General features: G+C 36.6%; 1 protein-coding gene and 1 long non-coding RNA gene across 10 annotated transcripts in view; one reads left to right on the top strand and one right to left on the bottom strand.

Moving 5' to 3' along the window:
* Positions 1 to 14,851, top strand: part of DCAF17 (DDB1 and CUL4 associated factor 17) — a 26,661-nt gene extending 11,810 nt beyond the window's left edge. For 8 of the 9 annotated variants that reach the window (XM_055572249.1, XM_055572250.1, XM_055572244.1 and 5 more), the window contains 6 exons: positions 4,512 to 4,654; positions 8,653 to 8,762; positions 11,353 to 11,443; positions 12,143 to 12,226; positions 12,772 to 12,927; positions 13,681 to 14,851. In XM_055572249.1, the coding sequence (XP_055428224.1) occupies positions 4,512 to 4,654; positions 8,653 to 8,762; positions 11,353 to 11,443; positions 12,143 to 12,226; positions 12,772 to 12,927; positions 13,681 to 13,848 (752 nt within the window). In that variant the 3' untranslated portion in view covers positions 13,849 to 14,851. The remainder of the gene's footprint in view (positions 1 to 4,511; positions 4,655 to 8,652; positions 8,763 to 11,352; positions 11,444 to 12,142; positions 12,227 to 12,771; positions 12,928 to 13,680) is intronic. The other variant, XM_055572248.1, reaches the window with a different exon arrangement.
* Positions 4,329 to 18,357, bottom strand: LOC129646305 (uncharacterized). Its single transcript, XR_008711839.1, has 3 exons — positions 18,257 to 18,357; positions 8,124 to 8,249; positions 4,329 to 4,595 (listed from the first exon to the last, which is right to left on the bottom strand). It is a non-coding gene; the product is annotated as an uncharacterized LOC129646305 (long non-coding RNA).

Below are 18,357 nucleotides of genomic sequence, written 5' to 3'. Positions count from 1 at the left end.
GAAATGTTCTTTTTATTAGTAAATAACAAAGTATGAGGACTGAGAGAGTTCAGTATAGCCAGTTTTCCAAGCTCAAAATAAAATTTTAAAAACTACTCAAATTTTTAGGCGTCTTGGGCGAGCTGAATTAGGCAGTTCTGTAAAAACTCAGCCTTTGCAATGCCTCCTGTGTATGTGCTCAGTCACTCAGTGATGTCTGACTCTCTTGTGACCCCATGGACTGCAGCCCACCAGGCTCCTTTGTCCATGGGATTTCCCAGGCAAGAACACTAGAGTGGATTGCCATTTCCTACTATGTTTGATACAAATACAGAAGGCAGGAATCTGTTAAGAATTTGAAAACTACAGACTCCAGTGATAACTAATATGTATTATTTTGAAGAGAGTTTCCCTAAATGGTAGCATTGTTCTCTTTGAAATGCAGATAATAAGCAAGTAAAACAAAGAACAGGGTGATAAAGAAAGCTCATGGAGCCTCTGATTGTGCTGTGATTTTGGTCCCTGTTTACAGAGAGAAGACTGGACTTGGGATCACAGTCTTGGTCTGCTCCTATGAGAATGAAATTCCACTACTAATTGGTGGTATGGTAGTGAGCAAATTACTTAACCTCTATGGGCCTCACTTTTATCAGCTTTAAAATAATAACATTTGAAAATACGATCTGTGAAATCATGTGCCACTGTAAAACAATATAGTAATTGTTAGACATTTAGCTTAGAGGAGTAACGTATTATATTGGAAACTTTGTGTATTTTTTCAGACTCTGTTGACTGAAATCCAGTTTATTTCTCTAGATTTGTTTTTCAGGATCAGTAAAACCTATACAAAATACTTGTATAGGTATTTGTATAAAAGTTAAGTAACTTTTTCAAGACAAAGCAGTTTATTTTCATTATAGAAGAATTAGGAATTAATGAAAAAATAGAGAAAGTTTAAAACACTCACAGTCATCCTGCATGGCATTAGTTGCTATCACCTCTGTGTTTTTTGGATAATCTTAAAATGTATATATGCCTAAAACCAAAAAAGAATCATACTGTGAACACTGTTTCATAACTTGCTTTTTCAAAAATCAACTCTTTTGAAGTGTAATTTACATGCACTTAAATGCAGCCATTTAAACTGTACAATTTGAGTTTTGCCAAATATTTATATCTATGAAACCACTCCTACAATCAAGATTTAGAATACTTTAATCACTCCAAAATGTTCCCCAGTGCCCTTTCCAGTCAATTTCCTTCCATCCCCAGTCTTCAGCAACCAGTGAATGTACTTTCTTTCACTCTAGATTTCTAGAGTTTTGTATAAATGGAAGCATATGATATGTAATTTTTGTCTGGCATCTTTCACTCACCATATAATTTTTTAGATTCATTGCAAATAGTTATCTGTAGCCTAACCCACTTTTAAATGTTAATATATTACAAATATTAATTTCCATTGGGATTATTTAATAGATGGTCTTATGAAAACAATAAAATTAGAGTCCTGTCTATTTACATCTAAAGAAACAATAGGTGGATCAAAGATTTTAAAGTTCTGTGAGAAAACTTAGAGAATCCTTTTATTGCAAAGTTGAAAAGACCTTTCTGACACAAGCACAGAGCCATTAAAGAAGAGATTGCTAAATTTGGCTACATAAAGATAAAGTGCTTCATGGTAAAAAACAAAAGTAAATAAAAGCACAAACCAACCAAAATTCAAACAACAAATAGGGGACATATTTGCAACATACACTATAAAGGGGTAATTGCCTCACTATGTATGAGTTCTGCAGGCCAATAAGAAAAAATGACAACGTAGCAACAACAACAAAATGAGCAAAGGATATTGTGCAGAAGAAGAGGAATATAAGTGACTTTTAATTAGGAGAGGACAAAGCCCAATGTCACTGATAAGAGAAGTGCAAGTTAGCACTACCATGAGATACTTCTATTTAGATTCTCAAATATCAAAAAGCTAGGTAACAGGATTGGTGAAAGTATAAAAGAGACACAGTTGTTTATTGTTGGAGTCCCGTGTGGAGGACAATTTGTCAATATATTTCAAAAATTTAAATGCATGTATTCCTTGAGCAATTCCATTTTTTTTAATTTATCCCAGATATATTCACATGTGTACAAAATGACAAACATATAATTATAACATTTTTCTAACAACGAAAGATCGAAAACAATGTATATATTGATAGGTGACATTGGTCTTCTTTCATTGTTTGGCTGTGTCATAAACTTAATTATTAAAAAGAAATAGGAATTATTTTTGGTCCTTTATAGAGAAGTTTCCAATATACATTAGTAAGTGAAAAAAGGAGTGCAAAACTATGTGTGTAAAAAGCCTCATTTGTGTTATATTCTTATGCATACGTTAAAAATATAGATGTGAGCACATGCTTTGAGGATTGCTTGAAGTATCTGGAAGGACACACAGAAAAAATTATAAATGATAGTTACTTCTGAGGGAATCACATGAAAGGAAAACTTAGTTTTCCTTATATTTCTTTTCTGATACTTTTTGAATGCAGTGCTCGTTTTATCTTTGCCAAAGAGTAGACCTCTGTATATGTGTGCACATGCTAATTAAGCTCCTCGAGGTTTTAAGAATTTATATACCATTATATGTGTAACTTTCCTTTGTGGCTCAGCTGGTACAAAATCTGCCTGCAATGCGGGAGACCTGGGTTCGATCCCTGGGTTGGGAAGATCCCCTGGAGAAGGGAAAAGCTACCCACTCCGGTATTCTGGCCTAAGAATTCTATAGACTGAATAGTCCATGGGATCACAAAGAGTTGGACACGACTGAGTGACTTTCACTTTCATATGCATAAATTGTAAATTTATTTAACCAGTTTACTATGGACATTTAGGTTTTTAAAATTTTCTGTGCTTACAAAAAAGTACAAGAATATTCCTGTAATTATTAATAATACTGAGATTTCCTCATCACAGGGTGTGAAATCAGCCATTTTTTGCAAACTTTGGGATCTTGGGGCTAACGGTGACACACCAGAGTTGTAGTGAGCCAAGTCCTGATGCTACTTTGGGGCCATTTTTAGCAACTTCTGGGAAAAGTATTTCTTCTTAAATACATCTTTTTGCATTAATTTTTTTTTCCATTATGAGTTTCCTATTTTATATTCTCTACAACTTCCCTATTTAAAATTTTAGCCCCCAATTCAAACTCTAATTATCCTTTTTTCTCTTCATAATTCATTTCCTCATCTACCATCATTTGGTAGCCACCATGTTATCACATATGATGTTTATATATCTTTCATAATTTACTGACTGATGTACTTTGCCCATTTATCTATTGGGGGGTCAATAGTTTTCTTATTGCTTAAAAAAAACCTCTTTATGTATTAAGAATATCACCCTTTCCTTGAAAGGTTTCTTCAAGGGTATTTTAAATGTACTTGATTTGTTTGTATCTGTCTGTTCTTTCTCCTGAAGACTTCAGTTTGTGAACTCACATTTCATTATTTGTTTTTCTCCTTTGTGTAGCTTTAAGTAGTAAGTTGCCCTTACGGAGAGGCCTAACCAGGCACACACTTCTATATGTAACGTGTGACTCTGTAGTGAATGCTCTCCCTAAGATAAGTGCCTTTACAGATGGTGGTGGCCTCATAAACCAAAGATTAGACTCTGAAGTTAGAAACAAAGGACTCAGATTAGCCACCTTCCCAAACAGGCCAAGCGGTGTCCTCATAAGGGCCCTCCCCAAAGAATTCTGGTCTTCAGAAGCAGCAGCACCTTCTGTTTATGCTTGTCTGCAAAAGTAAGTCTGTTACACTCCATATAAAATTAAGTATCATCAAAGAAGAGGACTAGGAAGCACTAACAGATGGTCCTTTTGTGGTGTCAACCTCCAAAAGACGGTTGCTGACAAGATGTATGTAAATTACCTTAAAATTAACTTGCCTAATACTAGTAGTAGTGACTCTCCTTTGATGAAACGTCCACTGCACAGGGCCCATCCTAAGTGGTTACTTTCAGTATGACTCATATCACTTCTACTGCACAAACTTAAGCAACACTTCTCTTGTAAAGTTTGCTAAATATAACCTGTTAGTCTAGAATATGAAAGATCTCTTCCTCACATTTGAAGGAATTATTAGACCTAATACCTGGTTGGATTTTTATGAGAGTTGGAAATAGTATCTACCCGAGGTACTCATTAAATGGCAACTGCTTTTATTACGTGTACCTTGTCATTTTTTTGCCATCGTAGGCACCTTCAGCCCACTTTATTGCCCTCCAGCTGCATGTCACACATATCCTGAAAATGGATGTCTAGAAAGTTGACTGATAACCTAACAGCTGTTTGCTACTTGCCTTTTCGTATCAGTAAGCCTCTTTCCAAATTGTATTTTATTTCCTTGAACATAGTCATTTTTCATTGGTAGAAATTAATAGATGACACATGCAAAGAAAGGTTGAATTCAGTTAATGAATGTTCCGAAGCTACAAGAACAAAGAAGCTAACAAATTCCTCTCGCCCATCTCTGCAGACACACCGCCACTGCTCTTTGAGGTGTCCTCGCTGGAGAATGCTTTTCAGATTGGAGGCCATCCTTGGCACTACATCATTACACCTAATAAGAAGAAACAGAAAGGAGTTTTCCATATTTGTGCCCTAAAGGACAATTCCTTGGTAAATCATGGTGATCAGGCTTTAGTAGTAAATTAATATCAGAAATTCTTTATTCTTGTGGCTCAGAGGGTAAAGCATCTGCCTGCAATGCGGGAGACCCTGGTTCGATCCCTGGGCCAGGAAGATCCCCTGGAGAAGGAAATGGCACCCCACTCCAGTACTCTTGCCTGGAAAATCCCATGGATGGAGAAGCCTGTAGGCTACAGTCTATGGGGTCACAAAGAGTCAGACACGACTGAGTGACTTCACTTTTCACTTTCTCTAATTGGTCCACATTCCCAGGAATTACTTTTCAATTTGTATCAGTAATTTGTAGACAGTGTAAAGTACAGGAGACCAGAAAGAATATAGCAAACACTTGTGTGTACTACCCAGAATTTAAAACATTATTAACATTTGAAAATTCTCAGGGCACCAAAGATGTATTAGTTTTTCTTCTTACCGTCTCCTTGACCTCATGTAAAGCATCTCAGAAGCTCCATAGTGGGAATCATTGGTGGAATGTGTTCAGGCTGCCCCTGAAATTACTGGTGGAATGTGTTGTTGGTTCTGCTTCTTCACAGTTTGTTGCTCTTGGTTTTTCCAAGCAGAATTAGATAGTATTTTGTTGGTCACAGTATAAGCATTGAAACACCAAGTTTTCAAGGATATTTTAAAGTTATATATGGCAGAATAGGAAGAAAGGGTATATAGCAAGACAATAGAAATTTTTACCCTTTGAATTAATATTCTTTATTTTCTTTTTAGAAATGATTTAGGCATTGATTTATCATTTAGTAAACATTATTGCGGAGAAGGCGATGGCACCCCACTCCAGTACCCTTGCCTGGAAAATCCCATGGATGGAGGAGCCTGGTAGGCTGCAGTCATGGGGTCGCTAAGAGTCGGACACGACTAAGCGACTTCACTTTCACTTTTCACTTTCATGCATTGGAGAAGGAAATGGCAACCCACTCCAGTGTTCTTGCCTGGAGAATCCCAGGGACGGGGGAGCCTGGTGGGCTGCCGTCTGTGGGGTTGCACAGAGTCAGACACGACTGAAGTGACTTAGCAGCAGCAAACATTATTGAGGACCTACTATATGCCAGACTTGGCTGGAGACAGTCCCTTCTCACAAGTTCAAAACAAAGCAGATACGTAGATTAAATAAAATGCAGTCCATTCAGTACAGTGGTTGAGATGAATGCAGAAGAGGGAGTGCACAGAGGAGGGGTGTTTATATTGTTTATATATCCTTGTTTTATATTGTTGATTTACTTTAGTTCTGGAACCTCTTGATACACCAAATTAACTTTTTGTGAGACAGACTCAGCTTATTCCACACCCTTCTCTTCCAGAATCTTTCTCAGTCAGTCTCTGTTGGACCCAGTGGCTTTGAGAGTCAATGGTCATCTTTCACCACCCTAAAGATTTGCAGTCTTGGGTCTGTTTATCTATTTCCCTTTAGATCATGGCCACCAGGAAACATTGTGTATAGTATCTTTGGATTTTTTTTTGCCGAAGCATTCTTCCCTTCGGTTTTCTCATCAATCTGTCACATGCGGCACCTCCTGTTTGGCCCAGCCCAGTGACATCCACTTTTCCAGTGGATGCTGGGGACTGTTTACCACGAGTTTGTGGTTTGGTTATTCACCTCCCAGCAGTGGACATCCTTCAGCCACTAAGGACTCTGTCACATTGCTTTTTCGTTGAAATTTCTATCCAGTCAAACCCTGCATAGTTCATGTTCTTCCCAAATAAGAACTGATAATATATTCTCTTATGTGTGTGTATAAAATGGCCTTCAATATCTACATCAAGCATGCCTATCTGGTACTCTCTTTGTATAATTACTAATTGTAACATTTAGTCAGATCTGTATTTTAGCATATTCATAAATAATTGCTGAATCCAGGGGAGTTTTCAGTACTTTGCTGGACAACTTCATTGCAGTGACATTACCTTAATGATGTGTATGTGTGCTACTTCCGCACCTGTCAGTCAGAAAAGTTGGTAACCCAAAAACATATGTGCAGGGGAACTGAAGAATTCAGAAAATGACCTGTAACTTTCTATTAAACTGAGCCTTAAACTAGCATTCGAGCAAATAATAACTCCAGAAGCTGATAATAATGCTGCCTAGTATTTAACACAAAGAGAGAGAATGTTTCTTTCACATGTTGTGTTTGCTGCTGCTAAGTCGCTTCAGTCGTGTCCGACTCTGTGCAACCCCATAGACGGCAGCCCACCAGGCTCCCCCGTCCCTGGGATTCTCCAGGCAAGAACACTGGAGTGGGTTGCCATTTCCTTCTCCAATGCATGAAATTGAAAAGTGAAAGTGAAGTCGCTCAGTCGTGTCCGACTCTTAGCAACCTCATGGACTGCAGCCCACCAGGCTCCTCCGTCCATGGGGTTTTCCAGGCAAGAGTACTGGAGTGGGTGCCAACATGTTGTGTTTAGATATTATAATAAAGAGAATAGTCAACTAAAGAAAGATATGGGTTATGTGTGCATGTTTATGTGTGTGTTTTATTTTAAAAAAACATTAAAAAGTTTTATGTTACATGAAGGAGCATTTGGAGATAATGCCAAAATGGACACATTAACTTTTTTTTTTGGCTACGTTGCGTAACACAGGCAAGATCTTAGTTCCACAACCAGGGATCAAACTCACACCCCCTGCAGTGAAAGTGACCAAGATGTTTAATTTCATTGACGTTCTTATATGTAAAATGCAATAATACAACCATTTCTCTTAGAAATCATTAGGTTCTTGAAAAATTAAAATACCTGTGCTAATTTGATACATAAAATGTGCTAAATTCCAATTATTAAAAAAACATGGCATACAAAGCACTTGCGATGTAGCCCTCACCTGCCTCTCCAGTCTCATGACTGGACACTCTGCTTCTCAATTTAATTTTGTCTGCTACTCATGTTTTTGCACATGCATGCTATATGGACAAACATATCTGTGCTTTTGATTGTGCTCTCTCTTCTTTCAAGCCACTTTCTCATTTTAAGGCAGAGTTCAAGCTCCTGAAATTCTGCTTACCTGGTTTGGATGCTTGATAATAGCCTGTGTATGGCTTGACTACTTTATTTTCTCCACGGCCTTACTCTGTTTCTGTCTCCATTCTTGAATATGAGCTTCTGGATAATAGAGATTATGTTTAGTGCATGTCAGGTATGAACAGCTGGTGTCGTACCTTGAACATGGTGTCCTGTCAGTATATGCTGTGCAATTAATACTTTTATTGTCGAAAGCTTTGAGTATCTAATAAAAAAGAAGGTGTTGTTTCATTTTACATTGGAGAAATTGAATGACTTGGATAAAGCCAGTAAAGTTAATGTATCCATGATGGTATTAGTCCCCAGTGCTCCTGTGTGTAACATAAAACATTTGTTACATATGTGATCCATATGGCAGTATCGTTTTCTTTATTTTAATGTTTAAATATACTAGTATGAAATAAATCTCTCTACTTACCTTAAGTGCTAGGTGGTAGTAGACCATTTCCTTAGCATTAGTTTAATATCTGACTTTTGCAGGAGACTGTCCAACCTGTTTCATTGCATGTTTATTTTTGTGCTGTCTACTCTTCTGATTGACAATCTGTTGAGGATAGGAAAGGGATAAAGTTGTGGGAGACTGCAAGTACATAATTATGACAGTTAAACAAGGGAAAATGCATGTACCTTGAAGGCTAATCTGCTGTTTATTAATAGTAGGTGCAGAACATTATGCAAATGATTTTTCTTCTTTGTGCATTGGTTTCCTCATGCATACGATGAGGATAGCAATATATGCTTCAAGAATTGCTGAGATCAAAAGAAATAACGAGTAGAAAACATGTAATCCAGTGCCAGACACAAATTAGATGCTTGAAATATGGTAACTTAAGTTATTATTTGTGAGGCATGGTGCATGGTACACCTGTGAAATTTCTGTATTTAAATGTTGTGGATTATTTTATTTTCCTTTAATTTTTATTTTCAATATTTTGTCCCAACTTCAGGCAAAAAATGGGATCCAAGAAATGGAATGTTGTTCTTTAGAATCTGATTGGATCTACTTCCACCCTGATGCTTCTGGCAGAATAATACATGTTGGCCCAAATCAGGTCAAGTGAGTATTTTCCTTAGTTACTTTAAAGTTAAAAGTAGCTTTTGGTAGTATTTATTGGCAACTTTATTTTTGCTAGCTAACTACTGAGCCAACTGTGGGAATCATTAGCTGCTTGTAGGGTGCTTCCTCAGAGAATGCCATCTAGAAAATGTTACTTTATACTTTCAACCTTGTCCTTACTGTCTATAAATACTACATTTGGGTAAGTTCTTTGATGGATAAGGGATGACATATGAAGGAAAGGAGATCACAGATTGGTTCCTTCACATCAGGTCTTAATTCATTTCTCCAAGATTAATGAGAGATGATTTATCTTTGTTCTAAAAGACAGTCTTACTACTGGAGAAGTAGCAGGTTGTTTGAAGTAAACCTTATTTTATTTAGTTTACGCACATCTTTCATATAATCAAAACACTCTGCATTTAGCTTCCCTGACACCACGGTGCTCCTGAATATTTCCCTCCCTCTCTGATCTTTCTTAATATCCTTTCATGTTCTTCCTCTTCTAACCCAGACTTTAATTGCTAGATGTCCTCAGGATTAGACCCTCTTGCCCCTCTTTTTTGTTCCCTTTCTGCTTGATTCTTCTGTTTATTCCCTTGGCTTCAAAGATCATGTATACACCAAAACTCCAAAAAAGTTTTATGTTTGCCTAAACCTCTCATCTGAGCTGATGTCATAAGTCTGGACTCATTCTTAACACTTTCTTGCCTTCTTGTTTTTCATCAGTTTACATGTACTTAAACACTCAGTTGCATTTGCCTGTATACTCTTCTCTCTCTCTCTCTCTCTCACACACACACACACGCCCCGTATATCCCATCAATCCAGTTTATTTTGCTGCTAACATTTATTTTGCTAACGTTTCTTCAATCTGCCTCTTTCTATCCTTGGCCACTGTCGCCACCTTAGCTAGACCGCTGTCATCCCCAGCCTAGACTGTAATAATAGCCTTCTCACCAGACGCCAAGAATCAATCTACTTTTTACTCTTTTAAGTCTGTTTTCTTCTTAGCAGCTAGAGTGATTTTTAGAAATAGTAACAAACACAGAAACCGAACCATGTGAATTCTGCTTTAGCCTTTTTATGGCTTTCTGTTGCACTTAAGATAAAAGACCAACATAGTGAGCCAATCTGAAAGATTCCTCCCACTCAGTTTACTTCAGTCGTGCTGTCTTTTCAGAAAGCTGAAGACCTGTTCACTCTGCTTGGAGTCTGCTTCCCTTATCTGCCTAATTTCTGTTCATCTTTTATGGCCCTTTAAATGTCCCTTTTTCAAAGAGCCCTTCCCTGGTACCCTTCATTAGATTAGCTCCCCCATCATATTTTCACTGTGTCCACTATGTAGTCTTCTATAGTACTTACAGAAATTTAAACTAATTATTTGTTTGGCTTTCTGTTTAAACATCTTGCTTTGGAATCATGAACTCCGTAACAGGGAAAGGGTCTGTCTTACACCTGTAACTCTGGCATGGAGCACAGGTCTTAGTGCAGAGTAGGTGCTCACTTGAGTATCTATTGAATAAGAAGGGCAATATCTATATTCTTTATTTTGTATGCCTCATGATAATTAGTCCACTCTGGGTCAGTTTATAGGAGGATGAAGGAACTTAATGAAAAAAGATTACTATTAACAGAATGTCATAAAAAGTATAGTTCAGCTTCAGTAAATCTTACTCTTCCTGTTTGTTACCACCCATCTTTTATATTAGTTTGAGTTTAAGAAAATAAGTTTCACAAAGAGTGTTGTCCTTTTGCCAGGTTTTAAAAGATAGGCACTTTTAAATATCGGCACTAATTAAGATAACTAATTAAGACGTTTAAATATAATCTGATTTGTCTCCGGCAAAACTCGAAGGCCTTCAGCTCTCCTTGGCCACAGGGGCTGCTCCTCCCTGCTCTCTCTTCACTTGCACTTGAGACTCTAAGATTTGAGGACATTGTGCTTTTGATGCTTGTTAATGCTGTGAAAAGATTTGTGTGGGTGGTGAGAAAATTATTTTATTTTCACTTGCTTAACAAGCTTGATCTGTGAGGCCATTTACACTCAGAAAACCCAAGTCTTTAAATATAATGCTAAGACAAAAAAAGTATTAAGTCATTTGCAGTTTTAAAATATTACTCTATCATGAAAACTTAGACTAAGTTGCTAATGCAGTCTATATTATATTTAACGTTTAGTGTTGTTCATTGATAACTAATTCTATCTTCAGAAATAAAAATGTAAGCATCTACTATAATGCCACTGTTAAAGCTGAAACATTAAAGACCTACTGCAGGATGCAGAGAGGACGTTCTTTAGAATGACTTTCAGCATGGAAGCTAGTGGAAGCCTCAGCAAGCTGCTTCAGTGGCACCTGTCGCCACAAGTCCAGTGGTTTTTTTGGTTTAATAAAATCTCTAAATTTGAAGAAAGTTGTAGACACTTGAGTTATCAGATATTAATATTTTGGAGTAATGAGGAGAAGAGAACTGACTCAGGATTGTTAGTATAAGTTTCATTTGTTCAGTTTCTTTTCAGTAGATCAGCTTTGACACTTTGATGCTGTGTTGATGTCTTAGGTTCTTAGAATCCTTTTCACCTTTTCAGAATTTTAAAATTAAGTGAAGTAGAAAATAATAGTGCCCAGCATCAGATCTCTGAAGATTTTGTCATTTTGGCCAACAGAGAGAAGAACAAAGTAAGTCAGCAGTACTTTAAAATCCTTTGTATATCACTGTCTATAGGAGAATATAATGTGCAAATGTGTTTGCCTTTTAGTGTGGCTGGAAAGAACAGCACAGTCCTGTAGAAGTCTGTTCATTTTGTCTGTATGAGTAGCCAGTCTCAGCCCCACGTACCTATGAGATTTGAAAAGAGTCAATTATATTGACTTTATCTTTTGCTTATTTCTGTTTCCTTTCTGGGTTTCTCTTTAAATTTTTTGGATAAGTTATTGACCTCTAGGTTTAATTAATTGTGCAAACCTAGGGTAAATTGGGTTAAAAAATCACACACCATTCTTTAATTCCAAATGATTCTTTTTCTTTAGCATACAAATTAAGAACATGAAGAAAATCATGCAGAGAAAAAAGCAGATCCACTGTTTTATTTGCTGTGCTATACTAAGGCAGAAATCAGAAGGGCAAGCCACATACTAAATCTATAACCTCTGTGTTTATTTTTGCCTATTTTGGTATTTTATTCTTTAGAGATTTTATTATAATAAAGTATTTTTACTAATTGGAGGATCTGGAACCTGATTCAGAATTTTCTCAACTGAGGAAAGACTTATGGATGTTGGAGAAGGATTGGTTAGTTTTAACAAATTTGTTTAGTCTTGCCATCGACTACATATAATGGTACTTGTCATAGCTTTTTATTTCTCTCCATGTGATAGAATGAAAACCTACCCACTGTTACAGCTTCTGGACGGGTGGTAAAAAGAAGTTTTAGCATTCTGGATGATGACCCAGAACAAGAGGTATGACTTTAGCCACAAATAATAAACGAAACTAGCATGAACTTGCCCTGGGATAGAGGTCAGGAAGCTCCATGCAACCTTAGTCAGTAGAATTGTGCAAGCTGTTTGAACCAGGGCATCCCCATCATCCTCTCTTTTCTTACTGAAATTATTCATGAGATTTTGCTTGTAGAGTGTTCATAGGACCAAAATAATTTGAGAAAACAATTATTAGCTTATTTGTTTGTTGTGTTGATGTGCACACTTCCTAGGGAAATCTCTTCTAAGAAAATTATTGAGTTATATTCTGATGATTGTGACTTTTGCCTTATGTTTCACTTGCTAGACTTAGATGTGTTTGTCAGTGTTCATGGCCCAGAGGAAGAAGGTGTGAGGGTGTGGTAAATCAGCTCAGCCTTTGGAGATACATTTCTACCTATGCTCCCACCCATTCTTTTTCTTTCTACATAGTTTTATAATGTTAGAATAGTTAAGCCACAACTGTAGAAATAATCAAAACTGGATTTTGCCCCTCTTTTATTTTACCTTGTCTTCTGTTCCCTAAGACTTTCAAAATTGTCGACTATGAAGATGAGTTGGATTTGCTTTCTGTGGTAGCTGTTACTCAAATAGATGCTGAAGGAAAAGCTCACCTGGATTTCCACTGTAATGAATATGGAACTTTACTTAAAAGTATTCCACTCATGGAGTCGTGGGATGTGGTGAGTAGAGTCTGCAGAATACAAAGTTGTGAGTTTTCTTTATAGGTGACTTTTATTGGGATGTCACTGTGTTCATATCAGTCCAGGTTCACCTATAGCAATGACCATGTGAAAGAGATTTTCCTACACACATGACAAAATGAGTTCTTTAGCCTTTCTCCCCTAGAAAGTAGAGGATGCCTGCTTACCAATGGTCTTAAAGATAAAAGCTTCATGTTTTCTCCTGAGACATGCTGTCTGACCACAGTCTGATTTTCTCCCATTTTACAAGTTTGGTAATGTTTTGAAAAATAAAAATTCTGTTTTCTGTATTGAATCCCCAGAGTTACTTAATAGAGACTTCTGATCATGTAGAGTTTTCAAGCACTCTTGGAAGCATTTGTCTCTTTTGAGTAATATGGAATATAAGAGTTGTAAGGAACAGTAGATGTTACTTTATCCAATCATTGTTTTGTCAGTGGAGAATGTGAAAGATTTAGCAACTTGCCCATAGTCACAGTAGCAATGTTGACAATAAAATCTGGGTGTTCAGACACTTAAGTCCAGAACTCTTCATTCTTAATATTTTCTGTAACGCTTTTCTCATAAATCATCTGCATATCCATAAATAATGAAAAATAAACTATTTCTGGCAACTATTTTGCCTTCAAGTATATATTTGAGCATCTCTAAAGATGCTGTGAAGTCTTAATGAAACAGTATTGAACATGGTATGTGAAGAGGAAGTCCCATTTGCCTGTGTTTTCATTGCAGACATACAGCCATGAAGTCTACTTTGACAGAGACTTGGTGCTCCACATAGAGCAGAAGCCCAGCAGGGTCTTCAGCTGCTATGTTTACCAAATGGTATGTGACCCTGGGGAAGAAGAAGAAACCACAGACAAAAGGAGTAAAACAGATCACAATAATTTTAAATTTTGAGATGTAACTTATGAGACTTCTAGCCAAACACCCCAGGAGCCATGGCCAGTCCTCTTTTTTATCATCTGCATAGTATATTCTCCAGTGTTTTCCAGAAAAGGTCTTGTGTTGACTTCAGACAATTGTGACTTCTTTTTTAAACTCTGGCCATACAAGGTGGTGAGGACTTCACTTTATATAAAGGTTTTTACAATAACATCCCAAGAAGCCTAGCATTTTGCAGTTTTTTAGGTGGGTGGTGATGCAAATATAAAATACTAAAGGTCAGAGAAGGAAAGTTAATTCTAATTATTTGGAGGTCATTGATTAGGGGGTGTTTTGCATGGCTATTAAAGGATGGCATGGAATTTTGGTGAAACTAGGAGGAATAGACAGAAGGATACAAAACATACAGAAGGAGATCCTGTATCCTGCCAACCAGATTTGAAGGATGGAAGATGAGATCTATAATATGAAAGCATACTTGGAAACAAAACTGTGTCATCATGGTTTTTAAAATATATATATATATGTATACGTGTTTGATATTATATATAGTAGCAGAAGTTGACTTTTCCATGTTTTTTTTCTCTTTGATGTTCCCATTGGTTTTTTGTGTTTCTGTTAGACTAATCTAAAAGATTTCAAGCAAGCTTTAAGTGATTTTTTTTTCTCATACATAGCCTGTTTAGCTGTTAATACATCTAAGAATATTGTACTCATTTCACCGTTCTATTTATTTGGTGAATCTGCCAGTTCTGCTTAGGCAATATTTTTACACCTAAGCAGTAAGATTCCCAGGTTATACCAGCTCTGCTCCCTGTGGGAAGAATGGATAAAGTCCTAGGAGTTATTATTAGTTTGAAAACTGACTGACAGCTAGAAAAAGCTTTTGGTTCTCTCTTAATTGTGAAATGAGTATTTTTTTTCTTCTTTGTTAGAACCAATGGAAATATGATTCTTGAACTCAGATAATCATTCTTAAGAATGGTAAATAAAAGCAACCCAAGTAAAGGGAGAAAATGTTCCTTTGTGCTTCCTACTTGAGAAATCCAGCTGCCTGCAAGCCACATGTTTAGCACATTCTCTGATTCAGACTCAAAAAAAAAAAAAAAAAAAAAAGTGGTAAAAATAGAAGGGGAGAAAACAGCAGTAAAAATCATTGCTGATTCAAATGTAAAGTTAAAATATGGGATTTTAGCTTGGATGATTTATATTAAAATTATCCAGTTCTTCCTTCAGTTTTGGCTTGGTATGTTAAGAATAATGTGAATTCTGCCCTGCCCTTGAAGTTTGCAGATAAATTTTAAGCTTATTGTGCTCAACAGAGCTGCTGAGAGAAAGGTGTTAGCTATTCAAAAAGTCAAGATATTAGTAAAAGAGTCCATAAATTTAAAAGAAATAAAGGGAGCAAACTTAAAAGCGTCATTTGTGCAATAGAAAAGAAGATTGCCAACATTTTGGAATAGGGGTAAGTATTTATATGTTGGCTAAAAATAAATCTTGCTGAATCTGCTCCTGTGTATAATCATTTGGGAAAGTAGAAGTGATTACCTCATGAGCAAGATAATAAAACTATCTTCATCTATTAAATTCTGATCATTTTATATGTACTAGTTGAAAAATCCATTCTCAATAGCATACATAGTAGTACTACTATTTAATATTTGAAGCTTTCAGAGTATTTTGGAGATACAGTTGTGATTACAAAGAAGTTGGATAGTTATAATGTGCTAGAACATTGCCCCAACCTTCCAACTAAAACATGAGCTATATCTAAACAGTCCTGTCCAGTGAATTTATATCTTCAAAAACAAGTCCAATAAGAGGAAATAGATTAAAAAAATCAGAGAAAAGAAAAACCAGTGTGTAGGTTTTAAAGCAGGCGCGGTGCTATGTAAAAGCAGAAAGCCTGCTCTCCATTTCCAGAAGTATTTCAGAAAAGGATGTCTTAAGACTTCAGTCCTATCAGATTTTTTTTAAAAAGAGGTTTGTTGAGTTTCCCCTTTGCTTAAGTCAGTGCCTTCTTTTGAGGAAGTGATAGAAACTCATCTGTTCACAAAGGCATCTGAGAACTATCTTAAGATGATACCGCTCTGTTTAAACAAATTAAGGTATTCTACATTTTCCATCAGCTGAATGTTTTGTTTCTTGTGATACGTTATTCTTAATGATAACATATTTACTGAGTGTTTTCTGTCAGTCGGGCTTCCCTTGTGGGTCAGCTGGTAAAGAATCCACCTGCAATGCGGGAGACCTGGATTCTCTCCCTCGGTTGGGAAGATCCCTGGAGAAGGGAAAGGCTACCCACTCCAATATTCTGGCCTGGAGAGTTCCATGAACTGTACAGTCCGTGGGGTCCCAAAGAGTCAGACATGACTGAGGGACTTTCACTTTCTATCAGTCACCGTGATACATGTAAAATGAAGTGTCTCGCTTAAGATTCAGATTAACCATATGAGGTATGACCTATATTATCCTTCCTCATGTTACAAATGAGGAAACTGAGGCTCACAGAAGTTAATTTGCCCAAGGTCCTGCAGAGATGGGAAATGCATTCAGATTTGTTTGATGCAACCTTACGCCAGATTTCCTCTAAAGCTCTCCACAGGCAAAGAATGTTATTTTATCCCATATATAGCATATTAACAATGATAATATTAGGTATATAGGAAAACGCTCAAAAGTCTTTTTTAAAATGATGATTAGATACCCAAATTCTGGGCAAAGTTGGTCACATTGGCCTATTCATATATTGTTCAGATACTCAGTCATGTCTGATTCTTTGCGACCCCATGGATTGCAGCACTCCAGGTTTCCCTGTCCTGCACCATCTTCCAGGGCTTGCTCAAACTCATGTCCATTCAGTCAGTGATGCCATCCAACTATCTCGTCCTCTGTCATCCCCTTCTCTTCCTGCCTTCAATGTTTCCCAGCATCAGGGTCTTTTCTGATGAGTCAGCTCTTTGCATCAGGTGGCCAAGCTTCAGCATCAGTCCCTCCAATGAATAGTCAGGGTTGTTTTCCTTTAGGAAATTCATATATATAACTTGACATAACAGATAGCTCTTCCTGCAATGGTTGAAAAAAGTCAGTGTTTTTAAAAATACAAAAAGTAATCCTCTCATCTGATTTTGTGGTAATAATAAACACCAGTATTGGTAATTACTCGTTAATGTAACTTGGCTTCCTTTTCAATAATTATTATATTTTCTTACCTTTCTTAAAATGTTTACATGTATGACTTACCTTTTAGAGTCCCAGAAAGTATGCAGGAGCTAATTTCTGGTCCCTAAGTTTCTATAGAGTTTCTATCCTATGAAAAGAATAATTTATTCCAGGCCAAGGGTATATAATAGGAAGATAAGACCTGGGAATCTTCCCCCATCATTTTATTATAAAAATGTTCAAACATATAACAAAATTGACAGAATTTTATAGTAAATACCCAAATAACCAACCACATGGATTATTCATTTTATTCTACATGTTTTATTACTTATCCATCCATGTTATTTTTATGGTGCATTTAAAATAAATTGTGACTTCCCTGGTGGCTCAGACGGTAAAGCATCTGTCTGCAATGCGGGAGACCCGGGTTTGATCTCTGGGTCAGGAATATCTCCTGGAGAAGGAAATGGCAACCCACTCCAGTATTCTTGCCTGGAAAATCCCATGAACAGAGGAGCCTCTTAGGCTGCAATCCATGGGGTCTCAGAGAGTCGGACATGACCGGGCTTCACTTTCACTTTCTTTAAATAAATTGCAGACATCAGTATACATCCCCCTAATACTTCATTTATATTTATTATATAAATATTGTTTATTATAGTTTAGTTTTTAATTTTTTCAGTGTATATTTACATGCAACATTACACACAAATGTATATAAATTTGCTGATTTTTTTCACAAATCCGTATACCTCGTGTAACCCAAACCCTATTCAAAATTTAGAACAGTACAATCATGCCAGAGAGTCTCCTCATGCCCCTACCGAGGCAGTCCCCACCTACCTCTCAGATAAAACTACTGTTCTGATTATTTTGCCTCACAGATTAAATTTGCCTGTTCTAAAACTTCATATAAATGAAATCATACAAAGTATGCTTCTTTCACTTAGCATGTTTTTAAGATTAATTCATGTTGCCTGTATCAGTGGTTCATTTCTTTTCATTGCTGAGTATTGTCTTTTTTTCCACTTTACTGTTGATGGATACCTGGGCTGTTTACAATTTTTTTTTTTTTTTGATATTATGAATAAAGCTACCATGAACATTCTTATACAAATTGTACGTGTGTGTGTAAACACATGTCTTTATTCATCTTGAGTCAACATCTAAGTATGAAATCATTGGGTCCTTGATTAGGTGTATAGTTTCATAAAAAACTGCCAGACCTTTTTTCCAAAGGATTGTACCATTTACATACCTGCAACCATGGGGATTTCCAATCGCTGCACATGTTCTCCAACCTTTCTGCTTGTCAGTCTTTTTCATCTTAGTATTTGTGGTGGGTGTATTATTTCCAGT

The sequence above is a fragment of the Bubalus kerabau genome, chromosome 3 (assembly GCF_029407905.1).
Source record: "Bubalus kerabau isolate K-KA32 ecotype Philippines breed swamp buffalo chromosome 3, PCC_UOA_SB_1v2, whole genome shotgun sequence".
NCBI classification, from domain to species: Eukaryota; Metazoa; Chordata; class Mammalia; order Artiodactyla; family Bovidae; genus Bubalus; species Bubalus kerabau.
The sequence above is the reverse complement of the archived record's forward strand: the minus strand, read 5'-3'. Positions and strand labels throughout refer to the sequence as shown.